Raw genomic sequence first — 23,101 nt, 5'->3', positions numbered from 1 at the left:
CTTTGAAAATTAGTGTAGTAGTAAAAATGTCTTTACTATAGTGGGACGGAGGGAATATGATTTTGTGTTTGTAATATGTTGTAAATTTGGTGCACACATATTTCAAATCGATAACATTTGTTAAGTGTATTGAAAAAAATGATAAAATTCACCGTGATTTTGACCTCGTTGAACTTTTTGGATGTCATACTAGCTAGTACAATTAATCACTACTTAATTATTACACATTTATATTCTATGATAATGTGTTCCTCATTACAAGTTCAGGTCAACCAGGTTGGAACTGTAACATCTTCGACAAAATCTAGTTTCTGTTTTATCTGAAATACTTTCACTCACTAGTACTCCATCTTGAACCAACTGTTTGCTTTACTAAAAAGAATCAAAATTTTATCATATAAAATTTGTAATTTGTACATTCAGCTTGTCTATGTATCCAATAATAGTTGTAATCTGTAATTAGCTTAATACAGTACCAATTATTTAAGTGAAGGTCTATCAAGGCTTTATAGAGTTCTAATCACCCTAAACAAGTCGAAGAACAAGAGCATTATGCATGATTGAATTTTGACTAGACTTCAAAATCTTCACACAAAAATTGGCCTTGAAAAATTTGATCCAGACTGCTACTATATATGGAAATGACTCAACTATGAGGAAGCTTCTAAAAATGAAAAAATGAGTCAAGTATAAAGGATCGGATCATACTCCTCAATCTTCCTCATTCTTGGGAGGCAAGTAGAATCGTATGTAGCCCATCTCTGCAATCTTATAGTCGACCCCCAGAAGCTGCGAGGACAAACTTAAAGTGACAGTGGTAGACAATGGGGTGGCCTTAGTGAAGGAGTTGAGATACCTAAGAGCAAATGTGAGAGACACTGGCTCATTCATCTCAATCACAGTGGCATAATCTGGCTGCGCAACATAACAAAACAAGAGCATATCAGTCATCATCCATTTAAGACTAAAGATGAGAAGAATTAAGCTTCACCTTGTCAACAGTGGTGTTCTGCCAAAACACAGTTTGTGCAGTTCCAATATCTCCTCTGGATGAGAACTCCACACCTTCCTCTGTAACAGAGATGCCAACTGCAAGAAACAGAGGTAGGGGTGAGTCACCATATCTTAACACACCAACCAAATATGTTCAAATTCTTCACCTGTGTCACCAAAGCTACTAAGATGTTTGCAAATCCTTGACAACTCAACAGATGGCATGCGAACAATAGCATGGTACTCAGCTTCCTGCATTTCTACATGCTCACTCTCAATGTCCATCAGCTTCATCCCAAATTTTGAGGTCTTATCTCGTGCTGTAAAACAACACATCACAATTTTATTATAATAACCATACTTCCATTACCAAATTACCAACAAAACTATGCAAATCTAAATCATTCATTAAATCATTATGATGAAGAAAACGAAAAGTACTGGGGGTTTCGAACACGAAAGTGACAGTGTCGCTGGCGTTGTTGGCCTTCAAAGTGATGATATCGTCGTTTCCAGTGTACTTGAGCATTTTAGCCACGTTGTCGAGGTTCATCCCCATGGAGATGTTTCGGTCGCAGTGGTAGTGGTCGAATCCCTCGGAACGGAGCAGCAGCGCCACCAGCGCCACGTGGCTGGAATCGAAAGCCTGCAGCGACAAACCGGTGGGGGAGCAGTGGAAGTTGGCATCGGTTACTAGCTCCTTGATCGATTCCAGAACCTTCTTCAACACACTCCCCTGCACCAACCGTCTTCTGCACCACTCGTCGACGACAAGGAGAGGATCGGCCAAGGCGTTTGCTGATTTTCACAGAGGAGGCGGCGACGGTATGCATGCAAATAATTTAACTTATTTTTATAGTAGAACCGTGAGATATTTTCAAGATTATACAATATCTACATTTTTATATAAAAATTAAAAATAATATTATTCGTTTAAGTTTAACAATGAGGGTTTTTACAAAGCAAAAGAGAAATCGGAAAATAAAACTAAAAGAAAAATAACTAATATGAAATAATTAAAAGGAAATAATCAAAAAATGAAAATTAATTTGTTAAGAGGAAAAAATAATTTCTCATTCCATCTACTAATTCTATTAACTAGGAAGTAAATAAAACATGAATAATAACTTGCTTAACCTTCAAGTCATATATTCTAGAACTGCATTATATTCCCCTTCTTGAAAGACTCTGCTCGAGTCAGCTTTATTAAAATAACATTTTAATCCAATCAAAATTTCTCCTGCTTGTGACAAGCTAGATTGCATTGCATCAAGCAAACTATAAAGCAATCGTTGTTTTCACTCTTTAAAAAGGTCAAAACAATAGTTTTATGTGCTAATCCACACTCTCGTAAAATAGATAGCAAGAATTTGGAGTTGTCGTCAAATGAGGCCATTTTACACAAGTGCAACTGATGCTCCATACACACTTGCCTGTCTCCTTCAATGCGCAAAGCAGCCACATGCTTGCTGACACATTACTAGCAAGATTTGAGCTGAATTATTCTGTTTCAGTTTTGCCACAAATTTGTGATTCTTATTATGCCAACATTGATTCTTGAGAATAAAACTAGCTACAACACCATATTTGTTCACCATTATTTTGTAATTTTGGTTATTGGATATTGAAGATTCCTGTTGTTTTAGTATTCATTTGGTGTTATTTTGAATTCTTGATCTTATATAGCATTTCAAAGCAGAAGATTTATTCGAGTTTGCGATGTTCCAATAATACAAAAACCTGTGTCAATATCCAATTAATGGGCAAAATTCGCCAAACATTGTTGATATCAGGCCAAATTGCTATAAAAAGTAGTACTACTATAAGTTTTGTTCAGATTTTGGTCCATTTTGCATCTTTGAAAATTAGTTGTAAAAATAATGAATCATAACAATTTTCTCAAAGTTTCTATGACAAGATGTTACTCCTTCCACTCTGCTATAGTAGATGCATTTCGTTTGAGGACTTATTTTGAAAAAATGATACTCATAAATAGTTATAGTGAAGAAAGAGTGAAATGAGAGAGATAATAATGTAAAGAAGTTTTTTCTATATTATTATCTCTCTTACTTTACTCTGTCACCACTTCAACTATTTATTACTACTACTATAATTTTTTCAAAATGAGTGCTAAAAAAAGAAATGCATCTAGTATAGTGAGATGGAGAGGGTATGATTTTGTGTTTGTGATATGTTGTTGATTGGTGCGCGCACACATATTTCAAATTGGTGACATTTGTTAAGTGTTATGAAGAAAATGGTAAAATTCACCGTGATTTTGTCCTCGTTGAACTTTTTGGATGTCACATAAGATAGTACTTGCTACAATTTAACCCAATTTAGACCTCTTGGGGACCTTTGAGAAAAACTATTAAAATTCATTTTATGGCTGATTTTCATAGTCACGGACAAATCAAAGTTCCTGATTTTTCTAGCAATTTAGCGATTATTGGTTTATTTGTATTTTTGATGTTGAGTTTCCTCCAATTAAATAATGAAATTTGAGAAATAAAGATCAAGGAAATTATCTTAGGGTAAAAAAACAAACTTAATTATTAAATTTTGCGAGTTTAACCATTCCATTAAGATAAGATTATAAATTATTTTGATGTCTACAAAAATCTAAGCCATAAAAATCGTAAAATCAATCAAGCTCCCACATTTACCAAGAAGAATTAAAAATGAAAAACATACATAGGTGAACAAGTAAAACAATTGGATCAACATTTTCCACTGTCACCAAACCAAATAAAATTGCAACAAGTAATAAACAAATAATGTTGTAACAATAACCAAGCTAACAGCTATGGAAGATCTCAAAATGGGTTGGCACTGTCACATACCAAAACAACTCTAGTATATATAGTAATTATAATTTATACAATAATAGTACTAGTATTTTGTATAAATTGTATAATTAATTAAAACAAAACCCACATAAGGCAACAAAACATATTAAGAAATGTACAACTGAAATAAGGAGTATTTTTAAGGTTATTTAATTTTATGAAGTACAATTATAATGTACAATGATTGGTATTGGAAGGTTATTGTACCATCCAATATCCATGTATTGAATAATATTTGGTGCATTGTTACTATGTGAAATTAAAAGTAGTTACACTATGAATCTGACAAAATTCTCTGTAAATGGGCCCTAAATAAATACACCAATATTTATATTATATGATTGCCGACAGTGTTAAAAGTAAAATTCTATAGCTCATATTACAAGCAACGTATCTGCAAAAAGCATATTATAGTATTATTTTGTGGAACAAGAAATTAAATAATTGACCCCAACTTGAGATGCTACTCTCTGTGGGCTAGTCGTATAAATTTGGTGCCACATGCCAAAAATATTTTTATGATTCATTTTGTACTACTAGTATATAAGTGTTTGGTGACAGTGTCATATAGTTATAGGACCTTTATATCTCCTATTTTAATTTGTTTATAAACAATGTAGTCACGTATATATGCATTTAATATTGTGTTATATTAAAATAAATCAAAGTTAGAGATTTTTTATAATTTTGAGGATCGTGTGAGAATTATTGTATGAATGCATTACATTTATTTGTTCATTTCTTGTTCAATATTAATTTGTGTGAGAATTATTGTATGAATGCATTACATTTATTTATTCATTTCTTGTTCATTAATTTGTATGTGCTTGTTTCGTTGATTTTGTATGTTTTCATCATCGTTTTCATTTTCCACGAATACTCCAATCCAAATATATCCCTACCCATTATAAAAAAGACTAATGAATATATTTTATACTACAAAATAACCATTGAGACGTTAAAGTTGGCGATGTAAGTATATAAGAAAAAAAGCATAAAACAACTAATTGTTTAGACGAGTCAACTATCTTAATTAAAGACGACAACAAGGACAGAGTAAAAACAAATAGCTACACCCGCCCAACTAAAGCAAACCAAAAGCCCACGACAATAAACAATTCAAGAGACATAAAACACATAAACAATACCCAGAAATGTAACAAAATCAAAAGACAGAAACCAACCGCAACCAATGGAAGTAAAACACACGAGGAACCAAGTAAACATATCATAAGCAAGACTATAACGATATTCTATTTCTTTGTGAGTTCGTTGTTCCCGCTCATACTCTGACTTCGCCCAACTTGTCATATAATCATTCCGACAAAATTCGGGCACCATCCCTTAAGGCCCTAATCCACGTACCCAGCCACCAAGTCACCACCAACGACGTCTTAGGAAGTAATTGTAGGTCAACCTCTTTCTACAATAACACAAGAACATGCATTAAGAAATTAATTAAGGCTTAATAAGGTTATGATATCACATTTTGAATGCGGAATAAGCTCCTTACCTAACCCCTCTACTATTCGATTCTCTTTAAAGAAGGGTAAAAATAAACACGAATAATAAATTTATGGTTGTTACATGAAATGTATAATAAAATAGTATAGTTCTCGAATGGATACCATTCACAAATAATTCAAGATCAATTATAATATATACACACACATATATATTGCATAAATGAAATAAAATGATTAAAAATAGGGGCTGGCAATAATCAAATAATATGATAAGTTGGAATTTTTTTGTCAGTTAATTATGATAAGCCATGTGCTGAACCTGCATATTAACATGCATGCTAGATGGCACTCCAAGTATATTGGTGTCACTCCACACTATAAAACACACATTTGATCCAATCACAAATCTAAGTTCTAACTAGCCAATTATGTCCATCAAGTAATATAAGTATATATATTTTGTATGTATAAATAATACACCACTTTTACACCTATATAAATTTGTTTCTATTATGCATTTATTGCTTTATTTAGGTGCATTAGTGGCATGTACTTTCTAAGTAGTACTACAAGTTTAGGATTAAAAAACAATTACAAGTTTTTGCGGTTTGATTTTGTGTAAGGTTTAATTTTGCTAATGAAAAAAAATCTTAAATAGCAGTACAAAATTTAGAGACTTTAAAGTCAAAGTTCAATTTTTTTATATGTAAAAACATTTAAGCCAAAAATTGTAGAGCGAACACTTTTATCCAAACATATAAACACACACATCCACATAATCCAACAAAACCATTTGTTCACCTACAACAATAGAATAATCTCACAACAACTCTAAACAAAATCAAAGTTAAAACAACAAACATAAAACACATGATAAAACAACAGTGAAATATAAGCAAAAAGCAACACATATCTTAACGTGATCTGTCAATCCTCGTACACTAAAGAAAAATGATCTCACCGCAATGTTAAACATTTGAAAAGGTTACAATTATTAAACTCAAAATAAACAATGAGCGTTCTTATTAAGGCATAGGAATTGGACTATACATGAGATGCTATCTAGTCAAATATAAGTGATTTTTACAAGTATAAAATCAAAATATAATTAGTACTAGTAGAAATTGGCTCAGTAAGAATGAATTCAAATTTGTTAGGTGACTGACTGAAATACGAAATTTAGGTGATCCGATCTTGTAATATAATAAAACATGACGAATTTTAATTCCTTTTTTTCCAACCTTAATAACCACTACATTAAAACAAAAATAAAAATTGAAAACTCTCTAATGTCAACGTGGCGCAAATATATAACTTTATCTCATAGGTAGATCTCCCGCATTTTTCGGTAATAAACGTAGATGAAAGTCTCCACTATAATTAAAATATTTATAATCACTATTAAAATACTTTAATTAAAAAACTCCTAAATGTTGAAATTTTTGATACGCTTTAATTCCAAACCATTTTAACTGGTTTCGACTCTATAAATAATGGTACTACATGATTACTTTACTTATATGTAATAAAATAGTTGAATTAATTAACCCGTTTAACGAGGGGTGTCTTTCTTCATCGACTGCTCCACGTCTTATTTTATGTTGTCTCATTAATTTCTGCACTGAAATATAGTAATAACAATGGGACCATGGCTTCAGTAAGTGTGACCTTTCCCTTGATCCATGGCATATATAGAATATTCCATATATCATGCCAATGCAATCCTTCTTATTTACTTCTTGTCCATCTATGAGTATTTATATGTTGCTAGTCATTTGTGAGCATCTTCGGTAAACACTAGAGACTCTTAGTCTGTGTCGATCATAGTTGCGGACTCTAAACATAATTTTAAGGGGCAAATTCGTTAGGTGAAAATGGATTGCAGTTTGAAGTAAACGATATGGGGAAGAAGCTTTTTTTTTGTAACGACGGTTAACTGTATTTTCACAATTTGCTTATTTATAAAAAACAAAATCGATATCGTTGGACAGCTTCTTCGTCTTAAAAAACTGCAGACCGACATTGCAACAATAGCGTTTCTGGTGAAACAAATGTTTACGAATTTTATAGAAAATGCTAACAAATGATGGGTGACATAGGAATAACTCTCTAGTTTGGTGTTGTATTTTAATTGTATTACACTTTACACTATAGCAATATTTTTTTATACGTTGCTTACATAGAATTAGAAGGATGAAATCAAATGTGCTTAAGCTTAATGTATGGTTTTTTCATTTTAGTATGTTTTGATTAGTAGCATAGATTGCACCACTGGTGCTATAACTACATGATTAATATTTTGTTGGGTTAATTTTAAATGATAATATACACAAATTACGCATGAATCAACCATAAATTCACATGATTTAAGAATGCCTTTTGTCAAATTACGCATTGGTCAAATTAATAGATAAATGAATATAAATTTGAAGATCGCGTTACTATGGACTTGAATTCTAAATCTTTGACCTAAGCGACTTAGTGATTTTTATTTATGAATATTATACTCTTTCATTTTAGTCATTGTATCATAACTCACTAGAGTAAGCAGAAAATAATAATAATGTAAAAAGATTGAAAAATGAATTTAACCCATGGCTAGTCAACAATATGAATGCATAATTATATTGATACACCTATAATTTTTGCTCGTTTTTACGAAATCCACGTATTTATATACTAGCTCTTGATTGAGGAAATCGTGTTATCAATAAATAAGTTTCACGATGATAAATTAAAAAAAATATTGTCCTGGTTTATTAATTTAGGGAAAAGCAAGGGACCTAATATGAAATTTTGACTAGGAAGTAGGGACCTGAAAATAAAGTTGTCGACTTGTCGGCTGCATATTGTTGGCGTGCCCTAAATCAATGCTTAACCCAAGCTTATGTACTTCAAAATAATTATGGCTTAATCATGAATAGTTAATAATATTTTCTTACATTTAGTATAAGTAATTCAAAATCATGAATAGTTAATCAATGCATGAGTGATTTGCCTCAAAATCATAAATATATGCTTGCTTCTTTTTTTTTTATTACTACTAGAGTATTTTATTATGAGCATGTTTTCAACTATTATTGCTTTCGAGACAAATTCTTTTTGGATCTATTACTAGTAGTATTTACTTAATTTTTTTTTTTTACGGTTTGCAATAGTTTTACGTAAAAGAAGCTACCAAATATCAGTGTGACACTGTGATTTTGTTATTTAAATTTTTCTAGTACCATAGAAGTTGATATGTCAATTCTAAATTAAATAAACATTATGAGAGTATAACATCAGTAGAGGGTGATATTTTATGGAATAATATTAATATATATATATATATATATATATATATATCCCCTATGTATATATATATATATAAAAAAATAGGGAGTTGTGATCAATGTCGAACCAATTTTAAAGACCGAACTAGAGACCAAATCTGGGCCATTAGATCTAGTTTTTTGATGAGATGTCTTGCTGTGAAAATTTAGTCTGCTTCATTACTAGCCCATTTTACTTCATTGTATAGATTTATTACTTCATTCTATACCTAATACCTTGAAACTACAACATGTTTTTACTTGCTTCTAGTAGGTTTTGAAATGATTCAACATATGTTTCATTCAAATTCATTGACGTGGGTTTTTGCTTGATTAACATTTAAAAATGCAATTTATTCAAGTGAGTTTATTACTTCATTCAGTGAACGTTATTACTTCATTGGATAAGATTTTTACTTCATTCCAGTAGGACTTCAAATGCTTCTACACATACTTCACTCCAATAATTTATTACATTATTCCATGTGTTTATTAAACCAATATTAGTGCCATGGCGGTGGTGATAGATATTGTAGAGAAAAAGAACGGCACGCGACGGCGAAACCACATTTACGTACTGGAATGAAGTAAAAACCTACTGGAATAAAGTAAAAACCTACTAGAATGAAGTAATATATTCTGGAACGAAGTTAAATCTTCGTTACATGTTAGTATGACTTATTTACCTTCGGATGAATTAAAATAGGCTCGTGATGAAGGCGAAAATAATTTATAAATTTCTGTATCTTATCCATAAAAAACTAGATCTAAAAGCCCTAATTTAGTAGGGTTTGGTGGTTCGGTCTTTAAGAGTGGATTTATGAATAATGGGACTCTATAAATAGATCCTTAACTATACCTTTATTTTTGCTAGTTTAACAATTGAAAATTAATGCAATGCTAATCCGAATTTGCAATGTTCGCACGGTTATAAGTAACAATATGAATTCCTATTTTTCAAGCAATAAAATCCTACCACTTAATTGGTAAATTGATTTTCATAAATTTTTATTGTTATTTTTATTTTAAATTGCTTCTATATTGACTGCTATTTTGTTATTATCATCTTTTCGGTTCAATATTTTGTAACACATCAAAATGGGTACGTTGAGGGCATCATTTCCCGTTGGCGACGATGGACATTGGTGTTTGACTGGAATACTTTGCTCTGTTTGGTAGCTAGGGCAGGTAATTCGGTCGGTTCGGTTAGAACCGAACCGACAACCCGGTTAACCGAGCACAAAAGTAACCGAGATTGAAGCACCGAAACCGAAACCGAATTGGCCTCGGTTCGGTTCGGTTCCTAACCGAATAGGGTCGGTTCGGTTCCGGTTAACCGAACCGGAACCGAATTATTAAAAAAATATATATATGCAGTTCATAGGTATCAATCTGCATACGAAAAATTCTCATCCTAGCCACCACCATTTGCGCTGCATTGAGTTTTTGGTATTTAAATTTGTAGAAAAAATTATGTAGGTGCTTTGTATTAGAAATTTAAAAAATAAAAACAACCTATTTAGAATATACTTAATAAAAATAAATATTAAATGTGTAATTCGGTTCTAATCGGTTCCAATCGGTTCTAACCGATTGGAACCGAACCGAACCGATAACCGAAAGACACCTTTCTTTTGGAACCGAACCGAACCGAACCGATAACCGAATTTTTCGGTTATCGGTTAACCGAGAAATGTGATAAACGGTTCGGTTATCGGTTAACCGACTAACCGATGACCGAACTACCTGCCCTATTGGTAGCCATGTTATAATTAATACTTTATCATTATATAAAGACAAAAATGTTTTACTTCTTATCTGTAAATAATTTTAATTCTAATCTTGATTTTGTTTTTATTCTTATAAACTTTGTCATATTTCTAATGAGATAAGTTTGTAAATAATTTTTATTCTAATCTTGATTTTGTTTTTATTCTTATAGACTGTCATATTTCTAATGAGATAAGTTTGAATCTTCACTAGCAATACACACAATTCACTTTTTCAATATTTCTTTTCTATTTTAAAAATTTTTAATGTAAAATTTGTAACGTCCACCCTGTATTTAAAGAAGGTATTACACAATAATTAAATATTGCCAAATTACATTAGGCATTCCTCAAAATATCAATGGGCCATGAAATCAAATAAGAAATCAATGGATTATTGAACCAACCAGTTTTGATTTGGCACATTGTATATTAACGTTAGAAAGCCACCGACGGTCCCATAACATCTCATAATTTTCCAAATCTCATTATTATTTAAATTTGAAAAAAAATCTCTATAGCCTAATTTGGAATCTTGCATTTAAATTGAATTATTTAGTAATTAAAACGAATCCATACATATCCCGAATTCAATACGTATTTGACGATTTTATACAAAATAAAAAAATATAAAAATGGTTGGGTGGGTCTTCCCCACTTATCATTTTATTAGAATGTTTTCCAAGTCATACCATATTTAGAGTTTATACTTTATTACTACTATATACTACATTAACATACACCTTCTTGATAAAAAAATGTAAAACTTGTTACATGTATACTATCTTATTATAATTAAATTGATGTTAGGATGAAAATGAACGTGATTGAATAATATAGTGATTAGCTGAGATGTCTATTTCCATTTACCTTTTATTCTATAGCGGATCTTTGCTAATAAATTGTTTTCACATATATATTTTATTTCTTATAATAAGGTGATATCAATCCTTAAAAAAGCTAGTAGCTAGTGACCAAGGCCCTTATGGAAAGTCAATCTTTACTGACGCTGGTGTTTTATATAGATTATACAAGTCGATTAGCATGGAGTCTATAAAAAAAATAGGTTCTATCGTTTGATAGAGTAGTCTCTTAGGACCATTTCTCATATTTGGTCTTTAAGAGCATCTCCAATGGTACTTCGGCTAGAAATCGGCCAGCAGATTTTCCCCCTGCCACGTCAGCAGCACTAAAAATCCACCCGCCAATATCAGATTTAAGCCACCCATAGGCCAGCCGCAATAAAAATAATTCAAAAAATACTACATTTACGGAATTAAAATTACGATTAAATTACGAAATTAAATTTACGAGACATATATGGGAAAATTCATTAATTGCATTTAAAAAAGGTACATATATAAAAAAAATTACATTTAAAAAGGTACATAATAAAGAAAAAAAACTATCGTCGTGCAATCCTCCGTGCCCACAACTCTTCAATTATATCCTTTTGGAGTTGAATATGAGCATCCACTTGGCGCATGTTGGCAAATTCCGAGGCGGCCGGCTTCATCGAGAGGTACCCCACGTCGTACACTAGGGGTGGCCGCTGCGTGGCTTGGACCGGCTTCATTATCATTGGCCCAACTAGTCGGCTTGTACGCCTTCGTCTTCGACGATCATGTTGTGCAGGATAATGCAGGCGTACATTATCTGGGAAACGCATCCGACATCCCACAAACGCGTTGGACCCTTAATTGCCGCCCATCGAGACCGGAGCACACCAAATGCGCGCTCCACGTCCTTGCGCGTCGACTGCCTGTCGTTCCGCAAAGCAGGCCTTCTTTTCATCACTTGTTTGCCTGATCGTCTTCACAAAGACCGGCCACCGAGGTATATCCCATCCGCCCAGTAGTAGCCCATATCATGTTGGTTGCCGTTGGCCACAAATGAGACGGATGGACCGACGCCCCCGACACTTCTCGTTGAAGAGGGGAGACGAGTTCGGGACGCTGAGGCCGTTGTTCGACACTTCGTTGAAGAGGGGAGACGAGTTCAAGACGTTGAGGTCGTTGTTCGACCCAATGACTCCAAAGTAGCTACCCCAAAATACGCATGCCAGATCCACAACCGGTAATCAGCTACGGCCTCGAGGATTATCGTGGGATTCTTTGACTTGTAGCCGGTCGTGTAGGCCCCCTTCCAGCCAGTTGGACAGTTCTTCCACTCTCAATGTATACAGTCTATGATGCTGCCTAACATCCTCGGGAACCCATGCTTCTCCCCGTGCATCTCGCATCAAATTGACAATCCTAGGGAGTAGGGCTTGAAGGTACTTTTGCTCACCGAAAAACGCTTATCACGCCCCCACAAGGAAATCCTTCGAGACATTCCAGGGCCGTCGACTCACCGATGTGGAGGTACTCACCGACTCTCCGTAGGTCAACTGCCTGATTGCCGCCGTGAACTTTTGAATAGGGGTGTGGCCGGGTCTGCCCGGCCGCATCGTGCCTAAAGCGGAAACACGGATATCGACGCTCTAATGCGCCAACGATGCGCATAAACAACTCCCTGCGCATTCTAAAACGCCGCCGGAACAAGTTGGCGGGAAACCGCGGGTTCTCTAAAAAGTAGTCGTCGTACAGCCGCTGATGTGCAGCGGCGTGATCCCGATCAATCAGCGCTCGGCGGTGGATAACCCGTGGAGGGCGAGGTATCGCCTGCTGTTCCACCATACGCATGTACCGCTCCATCTCGCGGTTCATGTAGGCATTCATAGCCTCGTTCATCCTCCGTTCGTACTCCTCGGCATCCCCACCACCGCTACCACACGCGTTACTCATCGCTCGATGATGCTCTTGTGTGAGAAAGTTAGAGAGAGAGAAAACTCGTTAAAACAAGTGGTGCAAATGAAAATGAAACGAAAATCGCGTTTATATAGGTTTAAAAAAATATATATATATCAAAATTCGGCGCTGGCCGATCGGGCCGCCACAATGGCGGCTAGCCGATCGGCCAGCGCATCGGCAGCAGCCGAGCGATCGGCCAGCCCACGCCGGTCCGCTCGCCGGTTCGCGCTGGCCGCCTCCAATGGTTCGGCTAGCCGATCGGCCAGCGCGACGAATCGGCTAGCCGGTCGCTAGCCGACCATTGGAGATGCTCTAACACTCTTTGGAGGAAAAAAAAAGGCAACAATGTTGACTTGGGAAATAACAACATACTCTATAATTAGGAAGGGTACTGAGATTAATAAAACCTTTAGATACTATTACTAGAAAATAAACGGTCACCTAATATGTTAGAGGCAAATTTGAATTAAATTTCAATCTTATAAGATACATCAATAAGTCGTTCCACCATATGTACTTAAGCTTAAATTATTGAGAGTCTTCTAAGACAATTTAGTTGTAACTACCTTTTTTATTTATGTCAAAGAGCATAATTTTGATTCACGTCTTCATTTTTTAAATCGACAAATTACGTTTCTTGTGCTAAGCCCCCCTAACACAAAATAATTAATTATTATCACTCCATATTTATTTACTAATATAGCAAAAATAAGATGGAACGATTAAAATCGAATCAAATTAGGAGTGGATTAAAAAGATTAAATAATTAATACAAATAGGTGGAGTGAATTAAGGAGACGAATACGACCGACAAAAAAGACATTTGTTGAGGTTTTGGGTTTTGGGCAACAAATCTCGCAATTTCATGCGCTGCTTTCAGTCCATTTCTGACTAAATTGGTCAAAATTTAAAAAACTTTATTAAATTTCTTAAAAAAGACATAATGAAATTATGAAATGCAACATGAATATATTTTAATTAAAATGGTTAAGTGTATGGTGAGGTAAGAAATTAGATTAGTGGCTAATCCAAATTGTAATTTTTGGGAATATTTATGTGTAGACAAACTAAAATTGCAAAAGTGAAACTTGATAATGGAGGGAGTCAAAAATTCAAATAGGTAGAGGGCCTACGTATAATTTTCTAATGAAATAAGAAAGCGACCCTAATACTGTTTTTGATACCTAATCTAACCTAGATTTAGAAAAAGAGTCGAGTGGCTAATTGTTCCTTAATTCAACATAAGAATAATCAAATCAGTCATTTTTTTTTGTTTGCTATTGCAGATAGCCATTGTTATAGTCAAATTGATTTATTCTCATTTTTACTTTATAGTAATATAACAGAGACAACAAAAAAATTACTAAAATTTATCATCTTTTTTTAGTTAAAAAGTTAAAATTTATCAACACCAATTAAAAATTAACTACTAGATATATGTGGTATAATAGTGCAACATGAACTATTCACATATGAAAATATTGATTTAAATATTGAAATGAATTATTTTCATGATAGCGCATGTATTCGTGCCACATACTATCATGTTGGTATTTAATGGAATTGCAACTTGTGTATTTGACCACAACAACCAAATTAGTTACTAACTTTTTTTCTTCTTTCAAGAATTGTTAAAAGGTTATTGTTGGTGACTTGAAAAGTAGCAAAGGTCTGTTAGGCAAATGTTCATTATGTTACATATTAGAGCAGGAATGATTTTACAAAGCTAACACGTACAATTATGCGATCGACCCATTATTAGTTACTAGTACTACTATATGCTTTGCCTAGATTTGAAAAGAAAGTGATTATTCATCATTTAGATATATTTCCATAAACTACCATTTTATAGGAATAGATATGGAAAGTCGTCATTGCACTTTTGAACGGGAAGGCGGATTCGGGTGAAATTGGGAGGGGGTTAGTTGATCCTATTGTTATTTTATGAGGGCCGAAAAATTTCATTAATTCAGTATTAGAGTTGCCTTTACCCTACACTGCACCAATTCTTAAAGGTTGAGATTAACTTCCGTTCATCGTTAGCCATCTATTCTTAGCGACGATTGCTGTTTACATTCCTGAATCCACATTCCGTAAGATTCTTCGATGGAGGGTGATGGGTGGTTAAGGGTTAAGATTAAGCCAAAAGGTGTAGTCAATGGAAAATAAATGAATATTAAGTGCCCTTGTTTTATTATTGTACCATTATTATAATATCTTATATATTCTCTTTATAATGTTAAATTTGATCAATAACATGAGATTTCTGAAGGTAATAATGTAAGTGTGTTAAGCAGAAAGATAAAAAATAGTACTATCTGAATTTATAATTATAGAGATAAAATAAGATAATTATAGAGATAAAAAAAATGGTTAACTATATTAATGTTGATTGACTTATTTTCATAAATAGAAAGTTGACGTGTTTGAGATAAACCTAAAATAAGCGTATAATCTTTTCATTGAATGAGGGAGTAGTAATTAAATTGATTTACTTGTTTTCATAAATAGAAAGTTGACAAATTTCAGATAAACCTCAAAAAAGCGTGACCATCTTTTTATTGAATGACTGAGTAGTAATTAACATAAAAATTCTTTCAAACGTAGAAATATACATTAAATTATTTAAATGCCATTAAAGTGCAGTTTTATCACATTTACAATTCAGCCCCTCATATTGGGTGCCGTTTGCAATTCGAAAATAAACTAGGGAGGTGAGATGTTATTATGCTATAATTCAAACCTTTATTGGCAAATGTAAGGCGCCGTTTCCATTGGTACCGCGAACTTAATTGCGTAAATCAATGTGCCAAATAATTTCCCACCATTTTCGAAAAGGAATATGTAATTATTAAAATTTAATTCACCTTTCAAGTTTTACAACAACGTTCTTATTCGATTTGTTCATCTTTAAATGCATTTTCCGTCAAAAAGATGGAAATTCAAGAAATATATGTAATTTAATTTTTTTTGAAGAGGAAAAAAAGTGTACATAACTAAAAAAAATATGTTACAAAAACTTTTATTAACTAAAATAAGACTAAAATATTCCAAAAAAATAATCAAGCAAAAATTTCAAAATATCCAAGCTAAAAGTAAGAAAATTACAACTACTCCTACTCTATAACTAACATGTGAGTTGATTTTTATCATATTGTGTCCCCCATATAAAATAAATCGATTTATTTATATAATCACAATGCAACTTTATTTGTGTAACGTATGATAGTGCTCCGACTTATAAGACAAAAAGTATATTATATTCTAGTATATTATAATATACTGAAATAATCACACTAACAAATCATCTCTATCTCACACATGAACTAGCTACACTTTTCTCACATGAATCTTGCAAAATATGCCACTTTTCTTCACCTATACTTCACCATATACACATCACCCAAACCATTCACATTTACTTTAAACAATAACATCTATATTTTCCTTTTCATTTGCTCCTCTAACATACAACATTGCTCAATATAATCATATACTTAAAAACAATAGCGAGCCTAGAAAATAAATTCTATAGAATCAATTCTATAGAATCGAACACAGCTAACAAGATTGTCGTTGGCACCATAAATTTAAGGCAAAATGCAGACCTTTTGGAATTGTGGGGTCAGTAACAACTCAAAAAATCAAATTTAATGAAGTTTTTTAGTCTTTACGGATCGGCCGACTCCATTGACCCCGTCTAGATTTAATGGAGCTATCTAGTTGACCGCACCAAGTCTACCAGGATTTAATAGAATTTTCCAATCCTTATGGGACGGCGATGAGATCAGTCGACTCCACCGACCATACGTGGATCCGCCATTAGCTAAAAATGCAGTAATTACTGATTCATAGCAACAAAATGAAACATGCCAAAAAGCACCCAATCAAACTTGCATGTTATTCCAATTCATCAATCTACAATCATAGAAATGCCACCTTCTTGGATCACTCCATATTTTGGCATGGCATAACATCCCTAAACTATAAAGTCCACATCACTTATAGTAAAACACATAATACCCAGTAGTATTATTATTTACCACTAAATCAGTCACTCATCTTTTCAGTAATTTCCTTAAATTATTAAATAAAAGAAATAGTGTCCCACCATCTCCATGATTTTGTTTAAATAATTAGGAAAAAAAGAAAGTAGAGATATTAGTAGCAGAAGTCGTTAATCAAACCAAATAACGACTATAAATCCCCTCACTCCTCACTCTCTCCCTCACCACCATTGCTCTCTCTCTCTCCTCCTTCTCTCTCCTCACAATGCCGCAATGCTTTGACGTCTCTCTTCTGTTGTGAAGAAACGCTGAAGCATTGCAAAAAATTGGATCTGAAACTCGTCAATTTCATGGAGTCATAACAGATCTATTGAGTTTCAGTAATCCAGAGTGAGAGAGAGAAGCTGAGCAGAGCAATTTCCCCTGTTTTATTTTTCAATTTCTCATCTGAAAAAGAGGGGGAAAAGTGAGCAACAATGGCGGAAATATCGGGGAAAAATTTCATACCGGAGCAGTTCCAGGGCTACACGCCGGACATCGCGGGGCAAATCGGTCTGCTGTGGGAGCTAATCAAGGCGCCATTGATCGTGCCGCTGCTCACCGTCTGCGTCTACATTTGCCTGGCGATGTCGATAATGGTGTTCATCGAGCGGCTGTACATGGGCGTCGTCATCGTCCTGGTCCACCTCTTCTGGAAGAAGCCGGAGAAGCGCTACAGATATGAGCCGATGAAGGACGATTTGGAGAGCGGCAACGCCGGCTACCCTATCGTCCTTGTTCAGATCCCCATGTTCAATGAAAAAGAGGTAATGTTTCTCTTCTCCATTTCACACACACACGCACACGCACACGCACACGCACGGGTATGTGTGAGAAGAGAAACTCACGAATTGTTGCTCTGTTTTGTGTTTTTTGTCGGCAGGTTTATAAGATCTCCATTGGCGCAGCTTGCAATCTCTCGTGGCCTGCTGATCGGCTTGTAATCCAGGTTCTAGATGATTCTACTGATCCAATCGTGAAGGTATGTGTGATGAGAGAGAGATGATGAAATCTTAAGTAGCGATTTCAATTGGTTGGATGAAACGAGTAACTCCTGATTTAGGAATTCGTTTCTTTGTAGTTATCAGTTTTGGAATTCAATTGATTTCTTCTTCTTCTACTCAAATTCTCACTTGATTTCTTCATAAAATTCAATCATTACGCTCTCCTCACCATTGGAGCTTTTTCATTTTTGTACTTTTCATTTTCCGCTGAAAGAGAAACACAATAATTTTATTTAGTTATTTATTTTTTTTGCCATGATTTCACATTTATTGATGTGCAACCATTTTGTAACTAACCCTGACAGCAAACCATAATTAGCGAATGTTGCCTCATTAATTGTTTTATCCTTGTATTACCAAAGATAATAATTAGCCAAAAAATTTAAATGAAAACTGCAATTTATTTCTTTTAGGATATGGTTGAGAGGGAGTGCATAAGATGGGCAAACAAGGGCATAAATATCACCTACCAAATTAGAGAGACGAGGGGCGGCTACAAGGCCGGAGCACTTAAAGAAGGGCTCAAGCGCGATTACGTTAAACCGTGTGAGTACGTCGTCATCTTCGATGCGGATTTCCGGCCCGAGCCTGATTTTCTCCGACGATCTGTGCCGTTCCTCATCCACAACCCCAAGATTGCTCTCGTCCAGGCCCGTTGGCGATTCGGTAAGCCGCGCTACCTTGATTATGTGCTTAATTGTTTTTGTTGGACATGCGTTTCATGATCATTGGTTGATATATTTAGAAACAACAAATGACTTAAGCCTTTATTAAGTTATTTTTTATTCGTATCATCACTGCTATAAAGCTATTAGAATATAAAAAAAATATTGAAGTAGAATATATAATCTCTATTGAAACAAATTTAGGTGTCCACTTATGCTCACAATTTATAGTATGAAAATGTCACAAAATTTTGATTTAATTTAAATATTTTTTTAGGTAAGTTGTTGTGTACGTGAAGTGTCGGTGGTGTTAGTGAATTCAATAGTAACATCAATTTATTTATATAGTATAGGGTGCACAAATTATCTTATTTCGGTGGGGCCCATTTGACGGGGGATTCCCCACGCCGTGGGGCCGTTTTTAGCCTGCTTTCCTCTTTATTAACTACCACAATTCACGGCGTTAGTTTCTCTTTGCTGATTGATTTTTAATAAATAATTCAGACATATAAACATATAAAATCAACACATTTACTTCTTCAATTCTCCTTCTTTTTATACCCCATTAAATAGACAAAAGAGAATATACAAGTCACTGCTTTTATGGCGGAGTGTGAGAATTACTTAATTGTAAGTTATTTTTATATTCTAGTTATGGTTAGCACGACGCATTAAAATGTTACACTCTAAATTTTAGTCAAACAGAGTAACATGAGCTATTGAGTAGAATAACTCGTTTTCCTATGTACTTATTGGATGGTGTTGACACTGAGTCATATAACTGTTCTATTTAAATCTTGAATAATTACACGAATTATTAAGTAGAACTATTATTGGTGGTGTTAATGTTGTTCAATAGAATAAATAAAACGTGAATTTAGGCGTAGGAATTATTCAACAAAATTCGCTTTTCTCGATGTGTGGAGTGGAGCAGTAAGATAAAAGTATCCTTTCTTGGAAATAATAAAATGACAGAATAATCCCCGTTAAATTGCATGCTCTACTACTCGGCAATGCAAATTAAGTGGTAGATTTTCGGGGCAGTTTGGTCATTTTATCCCCCCAAACCGACAAGTGAATAGGGCTATAGTTGGGAATTCGCTCACCCACGTGGTGTGATGCTCTGTGCAGAGCCGCAGACACCAATGGTGGAGCCGCACTGGCTAGATTTAATTAGCCTATTGTATTGTTTTTGACCCCAGTTGTCAACACCGACAAATTAGACAAGCAAAAACTAGAATCAACCATCAGTGACATAGCCAGGTTGTCAACGTCTGACGTGGCATCGATTAGCTGTCGTGTCACGTGGTGTCAGAATTAAAGTACACTATTGTTTCCTATTTTTATTTTTATTTTCATTTTCATTTTTTGTGTGACTATTTAATTAATGAAATGGCTTTTGACTTTTTTGTTTTTTCTAATTTACTGTACTAAATCATTTTTTATTTTTTTGGCAGTGAATTCAAACGAATGCTTGCTGACGAGGATGCAAGAAATGTCATTGGATTACCATTTTAAAGTTGAGCAAGAAGTTGGATCAGCCACTCATGCATTCTTTGGCTTCAATGGTAATGCTTTAATTGTGACTGAAGCATCATACTATTGTTCCTTTAGTCTAAGTTGGGATTTTTTTAATGAGAAGCCCCTTTTATTTTAATATATTCTTGCTCATGTAGTCTAGATGTTTAAAAAAGGAACTATGCATATAACTGTGTAAGATTATGCAGCCTAACGAGAATATTTATTGTGATGAATGATAACAAATGATGCCATCATAAATGTGGTCACTTCCTTTGCTACTAAGAGACATCATTTGCTAAAAAACTTCCCACTTTCTAGTGATGATTTGGGTGGCAAATGAGTGTAGTGACTATGTAGACCACCACAGCCGTTTATAGAAATAAATGAAGAGGGCTAATAGTGCGGTAATGTCTCAGGAACTGGAGGGATATGGAGGATCGCGGCCATAAACGAGGCCGGGGGATGGAAGGACAGGACCACAGTGGAGGACATGGACCTTGCGGTTAGGGCTGGTCTCAAGGGCTGGAAATTTCTCTACTTAGGAGATCTACAAGTACATTTTCTAAAGCCTTATTTTCCTTCATTTTCATCGTTTTCTTTATCTTCAAACGCGATCAACTAATTTTTATTGCATAACAATAGGTGAAGAGTGAACTCCCAAGTACTTTCAAAGCATTCAGGTTCCAGCAGCACAGGTGGTCTTGTGGCCCTGCCAATTTGTTCAGGAAAATGGTGGTGGACATTGCAACAAATAAGGTTTGTTTAGTTCAAGAATGTCTCTTTTTTCATCTTCTCCTAACCTTTAACTGATATCAAGAAACTGTTTGTTTGTGAATGCAGAAAGTCACTTTGTACAAGAAGTTCTATGTGATCTACAGCTTCTTCTTCGTTCGAAAGATCATAGCTCACTTGTTCACTTTCTTCTTCTACTGCGTTGTTCTTCCATTGTCAATCCTCGTCCCAGAAGTCTACGTTCCTAAATGGGGATCCATCTACCTTCCCTGCATCATCACGGCCCTCAACTCAGTCGGAACTCCAAGGTACACATTCTAACATAAGTTAACCATTCTAATAATTACTGATGAGCAAAATCACTAGAACCTTTTTTTCACTCAGGTCATTTCATCTATTGTTCTATTGGGTACTGTTCGAGAATGTGATGTCGTTCCATCGCTCAAAGGCCACATTTATCGGTCTATTGGAAGCTGCAAGGGTGAATGAATGGGTGGTGACTGAGAAACTCGGAGACACACTCAAGAACAGCAAAGCAGGCAAAATAGCATCTAAAATATCCTTATCTAAGTTGCTAGGAGATAGGTAAGAATGTTTGTCACATTCGAAGCATGATTAAACACCTATGCAAGAACAGAAATGTTGATAAAACAGTTGGTTTATTTCAGGATCAACCTGCACGAGCTCGGATTTGCTGTGTTTCTCTTCATCTGTGGCTGCTATGACTTCATGTATGGGAAGAACTGCTACTTCATATACCTGTTTCTTCAAGTCATCACCTTCACAATCGCGGGGCTCGGATACGTTGGCACCATTGTTCCGAGCTCTTGACTTATGATGATGAGCATCTCTCTGCCTCTCACATTCCTGTATCTGTATCTTTACCAAAAAACAAATGTACACAAGATTGCTTGCTTGCTCTGTTTTGGTGTATTCGCCCGCGATTTCTGTCAGCAAATACTGGCAGGAAAGCACAGAAGAAATGCAGGAGAGCATGTTATACAGTTGAAGAAGAAACAATTGATGAAGGAGCATAAGTATCATAAATATTATAGGATAGGAATAATATTGTTTCCCTTTTGATATTTTCTCTAGCTTATATAGTGGTTGTTGTAGTTGTGTGACATTGCATTTCATTTTGTTAGTTGGTTAAAGTTTTGTGATGAAATTTTTATGAATTTTTGGTGGGATTTTTGGTGCATCCATGCAGTGAACTATATGTATTCCCTTCTCATTCTTTGGACACAATATTGTTAACATGTGTATGTTTATAAATAAACAGGGAGTATTTATTAGTGATTCTTGTGATAAACATATTCCTTTTATCACAATGAAATTTATTAGGTATTTATATGCATTCCCTTCTCATTTTTTAGACACATTATTGTTACCATGTGTATGTTTATAAATAAACAGGTGGAGTATTTATTTGTCATTCTTGTGAAAACATATTCCTTTATCATAGTGAAATTTTAGAAATTTTGACACGTTGATCTAACTCGCGATCAAAGGACTGAAAATAATTCTCATCCATCGTATGCCTTCACGACTGAATTACAAAATGCAATAAAAATGAGTTTTTATTTGAACCTGTCTCTATCTCACATATTTACATTTAGATTTTTGTAATTCATGATTTAAATATATTGTTAATTATTCATATGCTTTGTATGTTAAAGTGACTTTTGTTCTTTATTTTATACTCCCTCCGTTCCCTCATAGTTGAGGCAGAACTTTTCGGCACGGAGTTTAAGAAATGAATGTTGAGTGTGTTAAATAAATAGATAAAAAAGTAAGAAAGAGAAAAAAGTAGAGAGAATAAAGTAAAAAGTGAATAAAGTAAGAGAGAGAGTAAAGTAAGAAAGATGAAAAAGTTACTATATATGGAAATGACTCAACTATGAGGGAACTTCCCGAAATGGAAAAATGACTCAACTATGAAGGAACGGAGGG

General features: G+C 34.3%; 2 protein-coding genes across 2 annotated transcripts; one reads left to right on the top strand and one right to left on the bottom strand.

Annotated features, from left to right (window-relative positions):
* Positions 1-670: 670 nt before the first annotated feature.
* On the bottom strand, positions 671-2,457 carry LOC125209181 (proliferating cell nuclear antigen-like). Its single transcript, XM_048108791.1, has 5 exons — positions 2,427-2,457; positions 1,435-1,791; positions 1,161-1,313; positions 992-1,089; positions 671-915 (listed from the first exon to the last, which is right to left on the bottom strand). Exons 1-5 carry the CDS (start codon positions 2,455-2,457, stop codon positions 712-714), a joined length of 843 nt encoding a protein of 280 aa, XP_047964748.1. The 3' UTR covers positions 671-711.
* Positions 2,458-17,402: 14,945 nt separating this feature from the next.
* Positions 17,403-22,382, top strand: LOC125213660 (glucomannan 4-beta-mannosyltransferase 2-like). The gene is made up of 9 exons (XM_048114320.1): positions 17,403-17,993; positions 18,110-18,208; positions 18,644-18,896; positions 20,353-20,463; positions 20,833-20,969; positions 21,059-21,172; positions 21,257-21,456; positions 21,533-21,733; positions 21,817-22,382. Exons 1-9 carry the CDS (start codon positions 17,664-17,666, stop codon positions 21,977-21,979), a joined length of 1,608 nt encoding a protein of 535 aa, XP_047970277.1. The 5' UTR covers positions 17,403-17,663; the 3' UTR covers positions 21,980-22,382.
* The last annotated feature ends 719 nt before the right edge of the window (positions 22,383-23,101 follow it).

Source organism: Salvia hispanica, chromosome 3 (assembly GCF_023119035.1).
Source record: "Salvia hispanica cultivar TCC Black 2014 chromosome 3, UniMelb_Shisp_WGS_1.0, whole genome shotgun sequence".
Taxonomy (NCBI): domain Eukaryota; kingdom Viridiplantae; phylum Streptophyta; class Magnoliopsida; order Lamiales; family Lamiaceae; genus Salvia; species Salvia hispanica.
This window is presented reverse-complemented; position numbering and strand designations above follow the sequence as displayed.